Consider the following 17,502-nt stretch of genomic DNA (forward strand, 5'->3'; position numbering starts at 1 on the left):
TTGTTACATAGTTCTTACGGATAGTTACACTGGTGTTGTACAAGTTAATGACTCGCCTGGTGAGTGGAATACGCAGCTACTACCTATAGTACACGGACGTAAAACGGGACTGTGATTTTTATGAATAAGACTTGAGTATTACCACACGTAATACTTTTTGAATGGGCGTACGTATGTTAAGTTCAAGAAATTAATTTTTCAGGCCTGTAAATTAAAAGTTAAAATTAGGTAGGTATGTTACAACTAATAAAGTCAACTCGATTAATTACTTTTGTAATAACAAAAGTTTTGTACCTATGTAGGTTAATCGAAATGTTTAAAAAGTATTGCTTGTTTAATAGTATAGGCTTAATAATACAATGCTAGCTTTTTGCACCATGCGGAAAGCGGTGTGAATAAATGTGGGAAATACTTGCAACATATAGACGTATGTCGCCTTCAAATTATTTGTGGATACTGACTTTTATGCTGAGATTGCTGCAATGCCTATTTCCCATGTTTTTAAGTGTTGGAATAAATATATTGCAAACGATAGGTGTAGAACAAATAGCCTCGTCCTGCCCACCTTCGTTTAAATTTCAATGGAGTATTCCATTGAAATTTAAACCAAAATATTTGGAAAATAGAGTTTTGTTTCACGTTTTAAGTAAACAAAGAAGTTTCAGTGTAACCTTAACCTATCCAGGCTTTTCATTCATAACTTGCTAAAAATGGAATATGTCCTTTAGGAATCACATTGGGCAGGACGAGGATAGTTAGGTACCTAAAGTGTCATTCTATGGAACTTGCTATGTAAACAAAAGTCACTAGTAAATTGACATTCAGAGACAATTTTAATATGGCGGTTTGTTTATACAGTTAGCAAGTTCCATAGAATGACACTTTACGTAGAAATATCGAGTGTTTTCTTCGAACATATATTTTATTCCTGAGTGTTGGAAGACAGGTAGGTACTTAGATGATATTCTCATTCTAATGTTGGAATCAAACTAAACGAGTACTTAAGTCGAAGGATAGACAAGACAAGTAGTTCAATCGTTATTTCAACATCTATATTTAAACAGATACCAATTTATAGTCCAACATTTTGTCTCAATCACGCTCGTAAACACATCCACTGAGAAATGGCGCGCTCATAACATTTCCCAATCGCCAATTCCCATCGTTTAGCTTCGCGTAATTAATAGCACAACTTTCGGACCGACCTGGTAAACTTGCGTAAACCTATGCACTAGATACTGCAATTGAATTGACCATTGGTAGACGTTATCGTGATTGCAATAAGGTTTATGAAAGGTTAGTTGGCTGTGGCGACGGTACATAGTGCCGTACCTAGTCACTTAGTTTGGTGAATGTGGATAGTCTATTAGGGTTAAGCAAGGTAGCATGCTAAATGCTTTTTAATGTCCCTTTCCTGTGTGCTACTTACGTGTGACTTTACCTGAGGCAACTTACTGATATACTTAATACATATTGATCAACAATACAGTTTTGTCGTGTGGTTGTACATGTCGGATAAAAAATATTGCTAAGCTAGCCTTTTCAAGTCAGTCAGTCCTCTGAACAAAACGGACTCAACTCAAAATTAAATAATTCAGAAATGTCAAGAAGTAATAAATTTACACACTCCGAGTGATCTGTTTTATTGTAAATGAAAACAAGAAGAAATCCTCTTAGTTGGAAGGGGTAGACCTCGGCGGACTTTCTCTGATCAGATCGGGAAAATCCTGAAGAAAGGCCAGGTCAAGAGCACCCTAAACCGGCGAGCGTGTATGAGGAATGTTATGAAAGTGAAAGATGGAATGTCAGGATCGTAGTAAGTGGAAATCCGTGGTCTCTGCGTACCCCGCCGGGAAATAGGCATGTATATATGTATATATATACATATCTATTATAAATAAATCTCCAATAAAAACTTAGGCGAAACCTAAACTGTAATGAATGTAAAAGTGTAACTTTGCGGTTTGTTATTTCCTTTCATGGCCTAATTGTCTTTCGTTTTACACATGAAGCAAATATTGGCGCAACCTCGTAACAAACCACAGTGAATTGTTTTATTACTTATAGTGCCGACAAATCTGAAATCAGTATTCTCCTCACACCTATCTAAGAAACTGTCGTCATGCTTTATTAAACCAACAAAGCTTCACCCACTTTTGCGTTTGAAACTGCAATGTCCAATCTAAACGTTCGCACGGTGCAATCTCAGATGTAGTTACATAGTTTATACATAGTTTATGTATAGCTATAGTTTACTAACTAGTAAAGTGTGCAATACGGTGAGCGCAGGATTCGCTCCAGTTAAACGTGCTGGTCAGCGGAGAGCGCTAAAATGTATGGATGCATTATCGTTGTTCAATATGTGTTGTGTAGAGTTGGTGTAAAGTCTCTTAGAAAACTATTAGGAGAACTTTAAATACTTAAGTCTTTTGAGTGTTAAGTCAAGTCCTTTTTGATTTTTTTAGAGTAGCTCAAAATGTTTCGAGTCCTTTATTTGACTCGACCTAAAGGTTTTTATCGAGAGACAACACCTTACAGGTTTATTGTAGCAATCCATAATTTCATCGATCTTAACTACGAATTGATTAAGTATGTTGACATTTTTATTTGTTTAGTCTTCTGTAGTTACTAGAATTTCCACAGAATACTTAAGTGTCTAAAAATGAGGACTGCAAATGGTGTCACGTAATACTGACCTTACTGACGCTGGCTACCGTCTATGTGTATGATTGACAGCAAGTGCATATTGTTATCGCTTTGAAATATAAGTTTTGTAAACTATAAAATCCAGCACAATAAATGTCACTGCGCGAAGCATTTTACAACTCTCTTACCAAAGTCCATCACTATGTCGGCTACCGTTCTTTTATACTGATAGTAAACAATGTCTCTCATATAATTTTACAATAAAGCCCATCATCACCATCGTGAAATAGGTATAGGTTCTATAACTTTCATAATATACAATACAATATGTATATGTAATATCACAGCGCAATGCTACATTTTACAAATTTACTACTTATACCGGCTACCGTTCATATCTACTGACAGTAAATGCCTACAAATTGTTATCGTTGAAATGCAAGTTCTGTAAACTATAAAATCACAATAGAATGTCACCGCAAAGCTGCATTTTACCGGCCGGTTACAATACTTACAATCCGTTTTCCCAGCCTTCGGCCCTTACGCAGCTTTTACTTGCGCAAGCGCACTCGCTTAGCGAACTTTACAACAGTTTACGGAGATCGGGAACATCTTGCACCATCTTGCATCTTGGTTATAGGTCAGACATCTTGTTAAAACTGAAAGTGATAGAAACTTTTTTAGGATAATCTTTGACTAAAATAGTTGTCCCTCAGTAAGTCCGTGTTAAAATCGCCCATTATTATATGATGTGTGCGCTGGGAACTCACATCCGACAGAAGGTCATCAAAAACGGAAAAATTATCAATTGTCGGTGGACAGTAAATTACACCAAGAATAATTCAGACGCCGAGTAACTTTACCTTTATCCATACTCCAAACTCCATACTCCAGAGCCAGAGTGCAGAGTAAAAGAGAGGGGGAACTTTTAAAATATGCATTATCGGTTTTCGAGATGATTTATTTTTGTTACAACTATCATTTATATTTGATCAACTATTTTAAAAACACCTACAGACGCATTTTCAATTACGGTGCACATTGGAATATAACGACTCTATGTTATTATTATAGGAACCTACCATTTTTAAATTAAATATATTGCCGACTGTAAAAGGTTAGCAACGCAACTTTTTCACCTCTGAAGTTATTAGCGTAATGCGTATAGACCACGGTATACGCTTTCCAGCAAGATATAGTCTGTGCGAAAAGAGAAGAATTTTGAAATGTATGGGACATTCTACAACTCTTCTCTTGTCGCACAGAGTCTACAATGAATAATGCTTCAATATTGACTAAAACCACATTTTTTAAGGTTAGGTTTTATCAATCATTTGCTAGACTCTTGCGTGGTAATCTAAATTAACGTACGTAAGTTCATAGAACTACAAAGAAACAGTTATTACTACACATTGTATCATAACATAATAAATAACGAAGTGTCATTACAACGCCTCCAAAAACGATTGCCAAACGTCACACATTACGTATCACAATTGACAGTTATCATAGCTTTAACAGACGTCATGAACCTTGGCACGGTAAAGTCAACGTTAAATCAATTGATGAGTATGTAATTAAAGGTGTTACAAATTTAATTTTTAATTTACGACCGCCGTTGTTTAAATGAGAAGTAATTATTTCTTAATTTAACAGTTGTGGGCTAGTAATTATTGGTTTATTGCGTTTTAATTGTGAAATAGTGTTGAAAAGGATTGGCGTTGAGCTGATTGGTTTTGAATTGATTATACCGGGTACGTGCGAGCACATTAAAGCTTAGTTGTTGATGTTTTAATAACTTGAATGTATTGAATTGAGTATTATTTCTGATTAAGTGCTTAGTATTTTATGTAAGTGTAACTTTTCACGAACTGAATTTGCATAATAATATTTTTACATTGAAATATCATTCATTGTATAAAGTAAATTATAAAATATAGGTTATGTTATAGGCAAAGTAGATCGGTATTCTATACCTATATTTTATTGTTATACTGATAAATATCCTTATCCTAAAATATGAATAATAGTACTTACGATCCAAACTTTTTCTTCCTATGTCTTAAACCTCCCAAGAAGTTTTACTCAATCTAAAACTTGTCATGATATCTATGATCTTAATATTCGCACGCAATAAAAAAAAAAATTAAAGGACATTTTTACACAAATTGACTAAGCCCCACAGTAAGCTCAAGAAGGCTTGTGTTGTGGGTACTCAGAGAACGATAGATATAATATACAAATACCTACTTAAATACATAGAAAACAACCATGACTCTGGAACAAATATCTGTGCTCATCACACAAATAAATGCCCTTACTGGGATTCGAACCCAGGACCGCGGCTTCACAGGCAGGGTCACTACCCACTAGGCCAGACCGGTCGTCAAACATTAATATTTAATCTAAGTTAATTATGTAAGTTAGTTATCCTTATTTGTTTTAATTATTGAACATGTTTGTGTGAGAACTTTATCAATAGGAAATTACGGTTAAAAATTATAAAAAAAATGGTTCGAATAATGGTTTCAACCTCAACAAAACCTATTTTTCTTTAAGGTTGGAAAGCCAGGTAAACAAGGTTAAAACTAGTGCTTACATTTATTCTTGACATTAGGTAGCCGAGCAAATCTTGGGTTTCTTTAGTACCTATCGGTTATTCATTTGGTTGAACGCGTTTTTCAAAAACCATTATTGTTTCAAGATTTTGTAACTACCGTCAAAACATTCCACAGGAACTTTACGTTTGGCCTGATTTTACGATCGGCCGCCAACATAATATATATTAGATAACTCTAAAAACATCCAGGTCACAGAGCATGATCGAATTGTCCATTGCTTTGATAGTAAGTGCCCGATAGCCGGTCATACAACCGGTCCGCTCCGCTATGTTACGTTATGATGTCAAAAGTTATACGGTGCATCGTGCTATGCACCGTTAGCCCTTACTGTCCTACCAGCTTTAAAAAGCGTTATTTGCTACGAGTTTTAATGTGAGTTATTTCGTTTTAACAGTAAGTTGGCTTAGCCACAGGAAATGCGCCAAGTTATAGTCTGCTAGCGGATAGCGATTTTCCTTCAAATGCACAAGCATAAACACATTAGACAACTAATTTGCTGTTTTTGGTGAAAGTATTAGATATTCAAAGACCTTACTTAAGTACAATGTATTTTTCAAGACTAGCGTTATAATTATAAACACATCAGGCACATACATAAGCACATACTACGAGCGTCTACCCGCTGAATTACGAATGGAAACATCTGACGAAATATTTGAACGTCAACTGAGGGTCCTTTTATTGGATAATCCACTTTATTCAGGAAATGAGTATATGACTTTGACATTTGAAATTGTAAATTTAATCGTGTACATTTGACATGTTCTCATTTATTGATATTCAACGTAATGTATACCTAGTATTTATTGTATGACGATCATTAAGAGATACTCGTACTTAGTTATTCCCGTATTTTGTTTTGACATAAATTGATAAAATTGTTGACAGAAGATTGATTATTTTAAGACATTTTATCAGATCACAATATAAATTCATGTAGATTAGTTTAGCATAATTTATAATGTAATTTCATATTATGAGAATAAATATCTAAATCTAAATCATAGGTGGTTTTAAAAAAAAATCTAAAAATAATATCTTCTGACATGATCAAATAAATTATCATATAAATAGTGAATCATAGGATTCACTCTAAATAATTAATAATTTCAGCTAAAATTGAACACCTACTATTAATGTATAAATGTAAAATTGAAACTGTCTGCGTCCGTTTTTGTAGAAGTCCTATTTTAATTGCCTATTATGACGATCAGTTTTTAAGTATATAAGTATTTGTGGGTTACCAGTACCACCCAGGTCTTTAGGTATATACTTCATCTGCAATAAGGACGTTTCTATCAGAATGTATGTTGGAATTTCAGATGAAAATGTCCTTATTGCACTTGAAGCATACCTAAGGACCGTTCTGTATGGAAAGCCACATTTATTAAGATTTGGTAAGTATCTCTTACCGCTTGTGACTTATACTGCGTCGTGACATGACAAAACCGAACTAGACTGTATCGTGAGATGACCGTAGATAAAGTATGAACCCAGATAAGTTCCTGTCATTACGTTGTTTATTTAGGATTAACTTACGGCAGTTACATCTACAAATTATTGAGTATTATGTTTTCCACGTTTTTAACCCAAATGCTTCTTTAAGCTCTAGGTATTAGGTTTAACTTACGGCGGTTACATCTACAAATTATTGAGTATTATGTTTTCCACGTTTTTAACCCAAATGCTTCTTTAAGCTCTAGGTATTAGGTCCAAAACTTGTAAGTTTTACTTAGACTGTAAGCTTTACTTAGGGACACAGCTATACTACAGAATGAGAGTTGAATATCCTTATTTTTTTCTAACAAATATATTTGTCCCTACTTACGTAAGTAAAACTTACAAGTGTATCTCGGGCCTTAGAAAATGCTCCAGAACTATTATGTGATAAAGATGTAGTGAACAGAAAAAGTGTTCGACCAATCAAAATGGATCGAAAATTGACGAAAAATATTCTAAACTCAATACGTGATCTATTTTCTATGTTCGAGTATGACGTTACCTACTAGCTAAAGTATGTGTACTCTGTAAACATTTTTCGCATTATAAACTTTTTCGGAATAATTAGCGACATCCTAAAAAATCACCATTATGCTCCTTTTGCGTGAAATTGTTGACATTATGAGGCATGTTATGAACAAATATTACTATTTGCAAAATAAACCTCAAATAAGGTAAAAATGGTCGTCACTGTTCCAGTATATGTCATCTTTAGACTTACGTCATTAGCTATAAAGCTGATAACAGGAGGGGTATTCGACAAGCGACGTTTGACGTATCGTGTTTGAACTCCCGTTGAATCGGAAGAATCCTGTGTTAAAATTTGACATTAGCAATCCACAGTTAGGTGACAACCAAACCAAACCATTATAAACCTTAAAGTGATAATAAAACAAAGTAGATTTTTGTTCAATTATTGGTTGTAACAAATGATATTACCCGCAGTTGATGAACATGCGATTCAATCAACTGTTGAATTGAAGTGGACGCGAAATCTTACTGTTACATCTCGAATAGGGTCCCAGGATGTCATCTATTGCGCACCAGCATGTCGAGCACTGGCACGTTTACGTTCTAATAAAACAGTGTGAAGTGTACACAAACTCATCACCCTTGACGCACGTGTGCAGTAATTATGAATTTCTCGTTCGTGATCGTTAATGTGCGCATGCGACGTTTTTTCGCAACGCAAGTGTTGTTCCAATCGCTCAACTGCGCTAATGGGGTTGGCAACTGCCAAAGGTTCGCATAGATGGCGCCATCATAGCTTGCCCCTTTTTCTATGAGATTTGGCTTAAAGGGCTGGCATCCGGGGCATTAAAAAAACAAAAATTTGACACAATTCTAGGGATTGACAGGGCAAGCGATGATGGTGCCATCTGCTAAATACTTTGACCGGCCAACCCCATTAAAGGATGACAGCCTGGGTCGGGCCGGAACTTACGGAGCTTCATTTTCTATAGAAAGCACCACGTGACATAGTATGTCGGAAGCTCAGAGCATATAATACTACTTCCTTCCTATATCTGTGGTCGGAAGCCTCGGCCCGGGCACGACCCGGTCTAGCATGAGTCATCCTATGAGTGCTCTTTGTTGTCCTACTCGTAGTTGTAACAATTAGGGCGCACAATGATATGTAAAATAAAATCCCATTCATTACATGTCTCTAATACTCATCCCTTTCTTAAGGGGCCCACAGATTACCAGTTCGCCGGACGATATCGGCCTGTCAGTTAAACGCAAAAGGTGACAGTTCCGAACAACTGGCAGGCTGATATCGTTCGGCGAACTGGTAATCCGTAGCATAGATTAACTAGTATATTATGTTATTTGACCCGTAGTCCCCTTTAGTAGTATGTCGCTTTCATAAAATGCCCCGTCTGCGAAATGGGTAATACTTATACTTAAATCAATAAGGTTTACTTATCTCCTGCGGACATATCCAAAAAGCTAAGAGCTATTAGCAGAACATATTTTATGTAACTCATATCTAGGCGAAAGCACAGAATAGAGTGAGCCACGCCTGGCGAGAGTTATACTGGACACCCTGAGCGCTAGACTCGGTAAGCTACAGTATGAAAGTTAGTGCCGACATGCTCGTTGGCTTGTGCAACGGAGGTTGTAGAACTCGCGTTCTATTTCGCTGCCCGGGTTAATATGGAGGACGATTCCTAATCCAGTTTAGCGAATAATTGTTAAAATAGCTGTTGATTTTTTTTTATGCTAATAGGTACCTAATTTATCGAAAAGACGGGATGGGAGTTCTGTGCATTTAAATTTTAGTGCACTTTCACCTCTTTCTGTCGGTATTTCAGCAAAATTATTTTTTAGATACGGCATTTGACAAAAGTTAATAAATAGATGCTCTTAGCAATTAAATATAAATATAATTTTATATAGGTGTAGGTACCTATATAAAACTATATTTATATATAAAAATATATGTATATACATATATATTCTTGTTCTAAAATATGTTTCATGGCTCTCATATCGGCGAGTTAAGAACAGGGACATATTTTTGAGTAGGTAAGTTGTATACACCCATATATTTACACATAGGTATGTAATTCCATTTGCTAAGTGTATTACGTTTCATTAAATTATCTAGCCAAAATTGTGCATCAACACCGACTTACAAATATTAAGACCAGTTACACATGTTAATACTATATGAGTACCAATGTAATCTTAGTCCATAATGTCCATGAGACCATTAGCATGTACTCACTAGCAGAAGGTGTGAATACCATAGAAGTGTGGCGTGGGAAGATGGAACTATGACCCAACCATTTTAGTCAAATGAGGCATTTGCATAGTATGAGACAATAGGCAAATATGAGGTAATGATAGCTCTGTGTATGTTACAGGGATTAGAAGGGAAAAACTAAAATGAAATACGTATTAAAAGTTTTATTCTTAATGAGTGATCGATGAAGTGGTACTCGAGCTGTTGATAGTAAAAAGTGCTGAATTGAATATGTGAATAACGAAAACTCACAAGCTATAGACAATTTTTGAAATAAAATAAATTTATTTTTATTTATTTTATTTTATTTTTTATTTAAATTGGTGCTTAGGATTTTAGGTATTTTTTTGTTACCTATAAATCCAATATAATACCGATACAATTCTAAGAAATATAATTACCGCAGGATATCTTAGAGAAACCCTTATTAGAGTAAGTCTTGTAGCTTTTCCTTTGAAATTCATATCTTGATATTAATCTGTTTAATGTAAGTATCGTAAATGCTATATTTTGGAACATATGCTATTAAAACATTTTAAATGGACCTCTTTGTTGGACATAATTATTGAAAGTCATAATGTAATGATTGTCAGATTATCATTAGTCATGATTTGGAAACCTTTAATTTTTCATGATTTTTGTAAGGTTATGCTAAAGATACGTAAGGTTAGGTTTGTTTATGGCAATCCTGAAAAGTTACGAGTTTCTGAGAAAAACCAAATTATGACTAACGACAATGCGGAAAAACAATACATTATGACTTTAACCTTTTTGGGAAACAATAGAGACCCCATTTTAAACCTAAAACTCACATACCCATTGAGCATTACCCAATCTTTTTATGACCCAAGATCATAGGCTCAAATGCCAAATTCAGCATACACGACCTCACTTAACATTTGTATACTTACAACTATTTACCTCTCCAAAGTTCTGGTCACCATCTTGTAGTACAGACGCATCTATTGTCTTTACACGCCATTCCGAGATTGTGGGTGAAGGCTGCGCACACGCCGGTACAGCAAACACATTCGAATTAATAAAGAAATAATGTTGAATTAACGTATTGGCATTAGTTCTAATTCCATTTGACTTAAATCATTTGGGACAAGATATCATTACAGTCTAAAAAAATAGTAATGATCTCTTGTACCTTAGATTTAAGGTCCTATTTAGTTTGGTTTAAAGTATTTTAATTTAGGTTTAAGTTGGTAAGTATCTGCCACTACAAGATTGCATGTAATTATTCCAATTGTTGGTCATCACGCAATACTTTAACGGATAAGTACTAATTTATGACATTGAAACATCTTATCTTAATACGTACTAATTAATATTTACCGTATATTAAATTTAATAAAAATTTAAAGATAACCTTGATATGGTTATACATACTTAATAGATATGTATAATAAAATCAGTATTTTAGCAGTCGAAGATTGAATTGGGATTGCCAGAAGCGAATCTATGAATATTAAATAAATATGAGGAAGATCTTGATTGTTTACTTGATTATAAATTGCGCAATATTTTACGTTCTCGCCAAATCTGTTTAATCTATTAAATATGTTAAATAAGGTGTGATATAAATGCTATCAAGGTGTTTTCTGTAATTCGTAGGTAATATAATAAACAAATAAATGAATGTGGAGGCAATGAAAAAACAAGAGTAACAATGAAATGACTAGATTTGATCGATTTGAAATTGTGTGAAGGATTTTATCAAAAGTGACCGGTTTATTGCTCAGACAGAAGTGTATCTTCTGCTTCTAAAAACGCTATAGACATTCACGTAATGTCATAGGTATCCAATACCGTTCCAATGTAATCTAATTTTAATCCCAAGATCAGAATTGGCTTAGTAAATTCCAAGTCCATTCGTTCAAGTAATCGATCGAAAGGTAATATTTGATGACAAGTGCTGGAGCGTTGTAGCAGCAAACAAGGCATTTGTTTCGATAAAGTTTTCTGTGATTTCCAAGTTTTAGATTCCATATAGCATTTTTATTCATGCTCGATTTAGTAAAACAAGTCTCAAAGAGTTGAAATAAATTCAGGCAATAATTATTTTTGAAAATGATCCTCAAATAAATAATCATGATGATTTTATATTTAGTTCCTCAAGCATTTACAATCTATTCCAGGCACCCGTCGCACGACGACACAGAGCAACGTCAACGCGACACGCGACCAGCAGCTACACGCCGTGCTGGCCGCGCGTCGGCGACAGCTGCTCAACGGCAGGCTCGCCACGCACATCAACAACTTAGCCAACATAGCTAATAAACCACACAAGTAAGTGTTGCATTTATACTCTTTGGGCAATGAACTACGACACGAGATCAATAGCTACACACGATACACAACGGGCGGCTCGCCTCACACATCAACAACTTAGCCAACATAGCTAATAAGCCACACAAGTAAGTATTGATTTATTCTCTTTGGGCAAGTCAAGTCAAGTCAACAGGTAAACGCAGTGCTGGCCGCGCGTCGATGACACGCACATCAACAACTTAGCCACAATAGCTAATAAGCCACACAAGTAAGTGTTGATTGGGTTTCAAACTATTTGTCGATTCTTCTGTAAACACAACAACATGCACATGGCAACTGCTCAACGGGCCACATAAGTATTGATTTATAGGCTGTCTTTTGACAATAAGTGTTAAGTCTACGACACGAGATAAATAGCTACACACGGTGTACAACGCGCGGGTCGCCTCGCTCATCAACAACTTAGCCAACATAGCTAGTAAGCCACATTATAAGTGATTTCTTTAGTCATCATTTTCCTGCCAAATAAACCTTAAGTCCATGCCTGTTTGGGTAATCCAAAATTGTCACGTCTGTTTCGGTTTCAAACTATCTAGAACTATGGCTCAAGGGTAGAAATTAACAATAACCATTCTGTTGGATAAATTGCTCTTTATCATTTACGAGTAGGTACTTAAAAATATACTCTTCCTGTTTAGTCCAATTTTTAAAATCAATTAATTTGTTTTAATAAAAAAATATAAATCTAATTCTGATATTTTTATTTTCCAGGAGTAACACCACATTCCTCCAGATAGAAGTCCGAGACTCAAACAGCTCCATAATCAAGAGGATAACGTTCGACAACTCAAGCAACGAAGCGGCTCCCAGCCTTCGGCTCACTACGACCGACGGCATACGGGAGATCAAACAAGACCTCAAACCCCATGAGATCAGACATCTATTCGTGCCCAAAGTCTACCAGGAAAACCGAAGTCGAGCAGGCTTTCTAAACAACAGAAGAAATAAAACACAAGGGCCTTCCACAGAAAATGGAATCATATACGTTCCACCAGAAAAACTTGAAGGACTGGACAAAGAGGTAGACTTGGAGCCAGATGAAGAGTTTCAAGTTGATGAATCTAATCATGGTTTATATTTGCTCAACTATTCAGATACAGATAATGTAACACAAGTTCCAGTTTTAAATGAAACTGTTACTACGAATGAAGTTAATGTAAGTAGTACTGTTAAAATTGAAACTACAACACTCACGAGTAATGTTACTATTAACGTTTCAACAGAAGCACCAAATGTTCATGTACATAAAAAAGACGAACAAATTGAAGATATTATTGTTAATAGTACTGATACGAAAAACACAAAGCCTTTAAAAGTGGAAAATGAAAAAGATAGAAGAAATGATACTCAGTTCATGTCAGAAGAAATTTATAATCATTTTAGACCACTCGAATCTGAATTACCAGTTGAAGACATGACGCCTTTTATTAATTTCGGCCAAAAGATAGCCGGTCAAATTATCAACGATAACCTAACAGACTCTCCATCGCTATCGGCATCAACCAAATCCGTAAATTTCATCGTTGCTCCCCCGGAACGACGTAAGTTTAATTCTAGATATTCTGCCACCGAAAAGTACAAGAACACTAGTGTGGATGAAGAAGAGTTGAATGAAGAAATGGATGTCTCTGTAGTTAAGAATACAATTGAAAAGAATAAGATCAGAAACACTGTAAAAGGACCAGCTCCTCAGCGTCATGTGGGATTAGTTAATGCTTATAGAAAACATACTACGTCATCCACATCCAAGCCTCCAAACATTGCTCAACTTAATGTAACTGAACCGATAATAATAAATGTGACACCTAGCTCTGTAGACAAGAGCAGTAATGCGACAAATACCACTGTCAATAAAGAAAATATCAATATAAATTCTACTGTAAAAGAAAATGTTTCGAGTAAAACAAATGGAACTTTAGTGCCGAGGAATTATACAAGAAGTTACTATAATTTACGACGTCGCCCCGCTAGAGTTACAACAGTTTCAAGTACTGAGAATATACTACCCGTTGTAGTCGTAAACACAACAACAGAAAAAGCTTCAACGGTATATACAGCTGTGGTCACTTCCGTCTCAATAACATCTTCCATGAAAGGGCATAATAAAACTGACAGCAAAGACGCTGACAATAGTACAGTCATCGAGCCAATAGTGCCTAAGGAAAATGATACTACACCTAAAGTCTTTCTCATCAATGTTACTGAGACAACGCCAATACCGCCACCTTCTTCTAGGGTTCCATATAAACACAGAATAAGAATACGAACAACAACTACGGAAAGTAGTGTCCAGTCCAGCCCAGCGGTTTATATGCACCGCGCATATGAAGACAACGATGTTACAACAAAAGGTTCAGATCTCAAAAACGAAGCGACAACTTCCAGGATATCTGAACGACTGGCCAATCTGTTCAGGCAAAATGAATATGAAGACAATAATAACGGAAGTACAATTAGACCGAAAAATATTCTAAGAAGACGACGACCAACTACGACTACTACTCCTGCTCCAGTATCTAGTATTCGACCTACATTTTTGACTACAATTTCGACTACGACTGAGCTGCCAACAAGTCCCGTCACAACGGCGGAAACTTCAGCAGCTACTGAAACAACTATAAAACCATTGATCATAACTTCAAGGACATCATCGCAATCTAGTTATAAACCAACTACCACTCCAGAAGCATCGACAGAAAAGGAAGAAAATATCACTTCAGTTGATTCAGTGGAAGATGGAAAAGCTACATCTGATAATGAAGTAGTGATAGAACCTGAAAAGACGTATACAGCATCGTATGTCTTAGCCGGATTAGGTTTCCTGCCTGTGGCGGGTATAGTTGTATTTGTTTTAAGAAATATTTTAAATAAGAAGACCAAAGAGATAGACACGGAGTACGAGGGTTACTTCGATGATGATGAGTTGAAGAAGGAGTCTCCTATAACGCCCGTGGCGCGGCCGCCGCTGCCAACGCCGACCAAGCCGGACAACAAGTGGGAGTTCCCGAGAAACAAGTTGAGGCTACAAACTTTGTTGGGTCAAGGGAACTTTGGACAGGTAAATATTTTGATCCTGTTCATTTATTCGCTTTTATATTACTTATTTGTTCAGGAGGTCTAACCAAGAGACAATCGTTTATTGAAAACGCCAATTGAAACTTAAATGATGTACCTATGGAAATGATGACTTGTCTTTTCGTCGCATCTGTCATATGTTTGCGTGGCGTTTATCGATAAATGATTGTCATCTTAGGTACGGCTTGATTGTTCATTACCATTTTCCTTACTAAACATAAAGAAGTTGCGTTGCACGTATGATGATAACCTAAATCTCATTTCAGGTATGGAAAGCCGAAGCCGACGACCTGAACGGCCACGACGGCCTGACGCGGCTGGTGGCCGTGAAGAGCATCAAGGAGTCCGCCTCGCAGAAGGAGAAGCAGGAACTCCTGCACGAGATCTACATCATGCAGAAGATAGGGACGCATCCGAATGTCGTCACGCTGCTCGCTTGCTGCACTGAACATGGTAATTTTATGATATGAAGTCTTCAATATTCTCCCCACTACTGGGGAACGGCCTTGTCTCATTGAACAAGAGAGTTTGGAGTGTTTGGACCATCCACGCCAGCTCCAATGCAGTTTGAGGGCATTAGACACACCTTCGGCGTAATTTTATGTGGGTTTACTAATCAATCGAAGAGTTATTGGTTTTAAGAATTCAGCAATGTATTAGGGAAGCAGAACATTATTCTTTTATCATGTTTCTTGAAACAAATGAGAAATACGCAGGAAGGCCATATCTACATGCTAGTAATAGTGTAAGGGAAGATTACAGAGAACTTGTAATATAAAATCACAGTAAAGAACACAAAATGATTTACGTAGATCATTGGTCAATATCAATCAAAGAAGTGTTTATTTTATACAAAGTGGCCACTTGTATTTTCCTTGATACAAGTATAAGTATTTTTAATTCAAATAACTTACTATTAGGCTTCTGGGATGAACATTGGATAGTTGCGATAGATTTTCATTAATTATGGATTTATCACTTTTCAGAGCCCTACCTCCTCATAATGGAATACGTGATGTGCGGCAAGCTCCTCACATACCTGCGCGAGCGGCGCTCCAGGCCCGACCGTTTCAGTGGCAGCGGAGCATTGACTTCACGGGACCTTACGGTCTTTGCCTACTGCGTGGCACGGGGGATGGACTATATCGCCTCTAAGGGGGTGAGTTTACCAATGAACTTGAAAGTTGCTTTAGGACAAAAATCGTCGAAATTCTTGTCCGCAGAATTAATTGCATGTAATTGGTTTTAAACTTACTGAACTCAGGCTACAATTAATTTCAACATAACCTTTTCCACCACTATTCTACTAAGAAATATTCCCTGTACTGTTCTATAGTATATATTTCGTCAGGATGCGGTTGTTGAACAAACATCGGGTTACATCTCCGTCGTTAAAATGTAACCACCTTTTCTCGACTGGGGTGATTGCATATCACCACTCATGTACATACAACTTATATCATCTTTCTCAATTTGTAATTCCAGATCGTCCACCGCGACCTAGCCGCCCGCAACGTGCTGGTCGACCACAACAAGCTGTGCAAGATCGCCGACTTCGGCATGTCGCGGGCGGCCGGCGGCGCCTCACGTAATCGAGGGGCGTTGCCGGTCAGATGGATGGCCCCTGAAGCATTACTTTACAATGTGTACAGTCATTCGACGGATGTGTGGGCTTTCGGGATTACGCTGTGGGAGATCGTCACGCTTGGTGAGTCGATTGTATTTATTTATTTATATCTTGGTACTTTATATCAACTTAAGATAGATGAAGCACTTTTATACTTACCTATTATATAATTTAGACATCTGTGGGGATGGTTAATGGATGCCCATGAGACTGAAGATCTAGAATTCATACTAAGATAGGTTCAGCTTACTCTCAAGTAAAAGAGTTTCGCTCCGTAGCACATGTTGTGAGGAAACTGCACACAAAGAGTCATTTAGTTGTTGGTCTTAAACCAACAACATAATGTCTGGAGTCATCCTGCAGATTGTGAGTTGCGAGTGTACCCACACTGTAAGATATAGTCACCAGTTCTGTATCTTCTCGTCAAATATTTTTGGACACCTTGATTGAAGTGCTTCCAAAGATTTTTAAAGCTTAATTGAACTTACTAATATGTCCTATACATTTGATTCCAGGTTCTACACCGTACGCAGCGATGTCCGGGCGCGAGGTGCTGACGGCCGTGACGGAGGGCTACCGGCTGGAGCGCCCCCCGCACTGCAAGCCGCAGCTGTACCGCGCCATGCACGCCTGCTGGCACGCCGACCCCTCCCAGCGGCCCACCTTCGCGACCCTCAAGTCGCAGCTAGCCGAACTGCTAGACAACGAGCCCTCTGAAGGGAACTATGTGGACTTGGACTCGTTCTATCAGGAGTCCTCGGTGTACAGCGATCCGTCGGCGATTATACATGACGATGAGGGGCTGTCGGCCGAGTACGATCGGGAGAGACGATGTTTTAGAGAGTAAGTGTGGACAGTTAAAAATTGCTATTGCGAAATTGGTTATCGTTCATGAAAATAAGAAAAATTTACCAGTACCAGTGTACCAGTTGATGGTGATTGTAGAA

General features: G+C 37.0%; 1 protein-coding gene across 2 annotated transcripts in view; it reads left to right on the forward strand.

Annotated features, from left to right (window-relative positions):
- LOC134649955 (uncharacterized) overlaps positions 1-17,502 on the forward strand; it is a 183,932-nt gene that overhangs the window by 165,795 nt on the left and 635 nt on the right. The window contains exons 2-8 of one of the 2 annotated variants that reach the window (XM_063504758.1): positions 11,661-11,751; positions 11,880-11,939; positions 12,565-14,911; positions 15,195-15,381; positions 15,915-16,087; positions 16,414-16,636; positions 17,071-17,398. In XM_063504758.1, the coding sequence (XP_063360828.1) occupies positions 11,661-11,751; positions 11,880-11,939; positions 12,565-14,911; positions 15,195-15,381; positions 15,915-16,087; positions 16,414-16,636; positions 17,071-17,398 (3,409 nt within the window). Of the gene's footprint in view, positions 1-11,660; positions 11,812-11,879; positions 11,940-12,564; positions 14,912-15,194; positions 15,382-15,914; positions 16,088-16,413; positions 16,637-17,070; positions 17,399-17,502 lie in introns of both variants that reach the window. The other variant, XM_063504757.1, reaches the window with a different exon arrangement.

The sequence above is a fragment of the Cydia amplana genome, chromosome 8 (assembly GCF_948474715.1).
Source record: "Cydia amplana chromosome 8, ilCydAmpl1.1, whole genome shotgun sequence".
Taxonomy (NCBI): Eukaryota; Metazoa; Arthropoda; class Insecta; order Lepidoptera; family Tortricidae; genus Cydia; species Cydia amplana.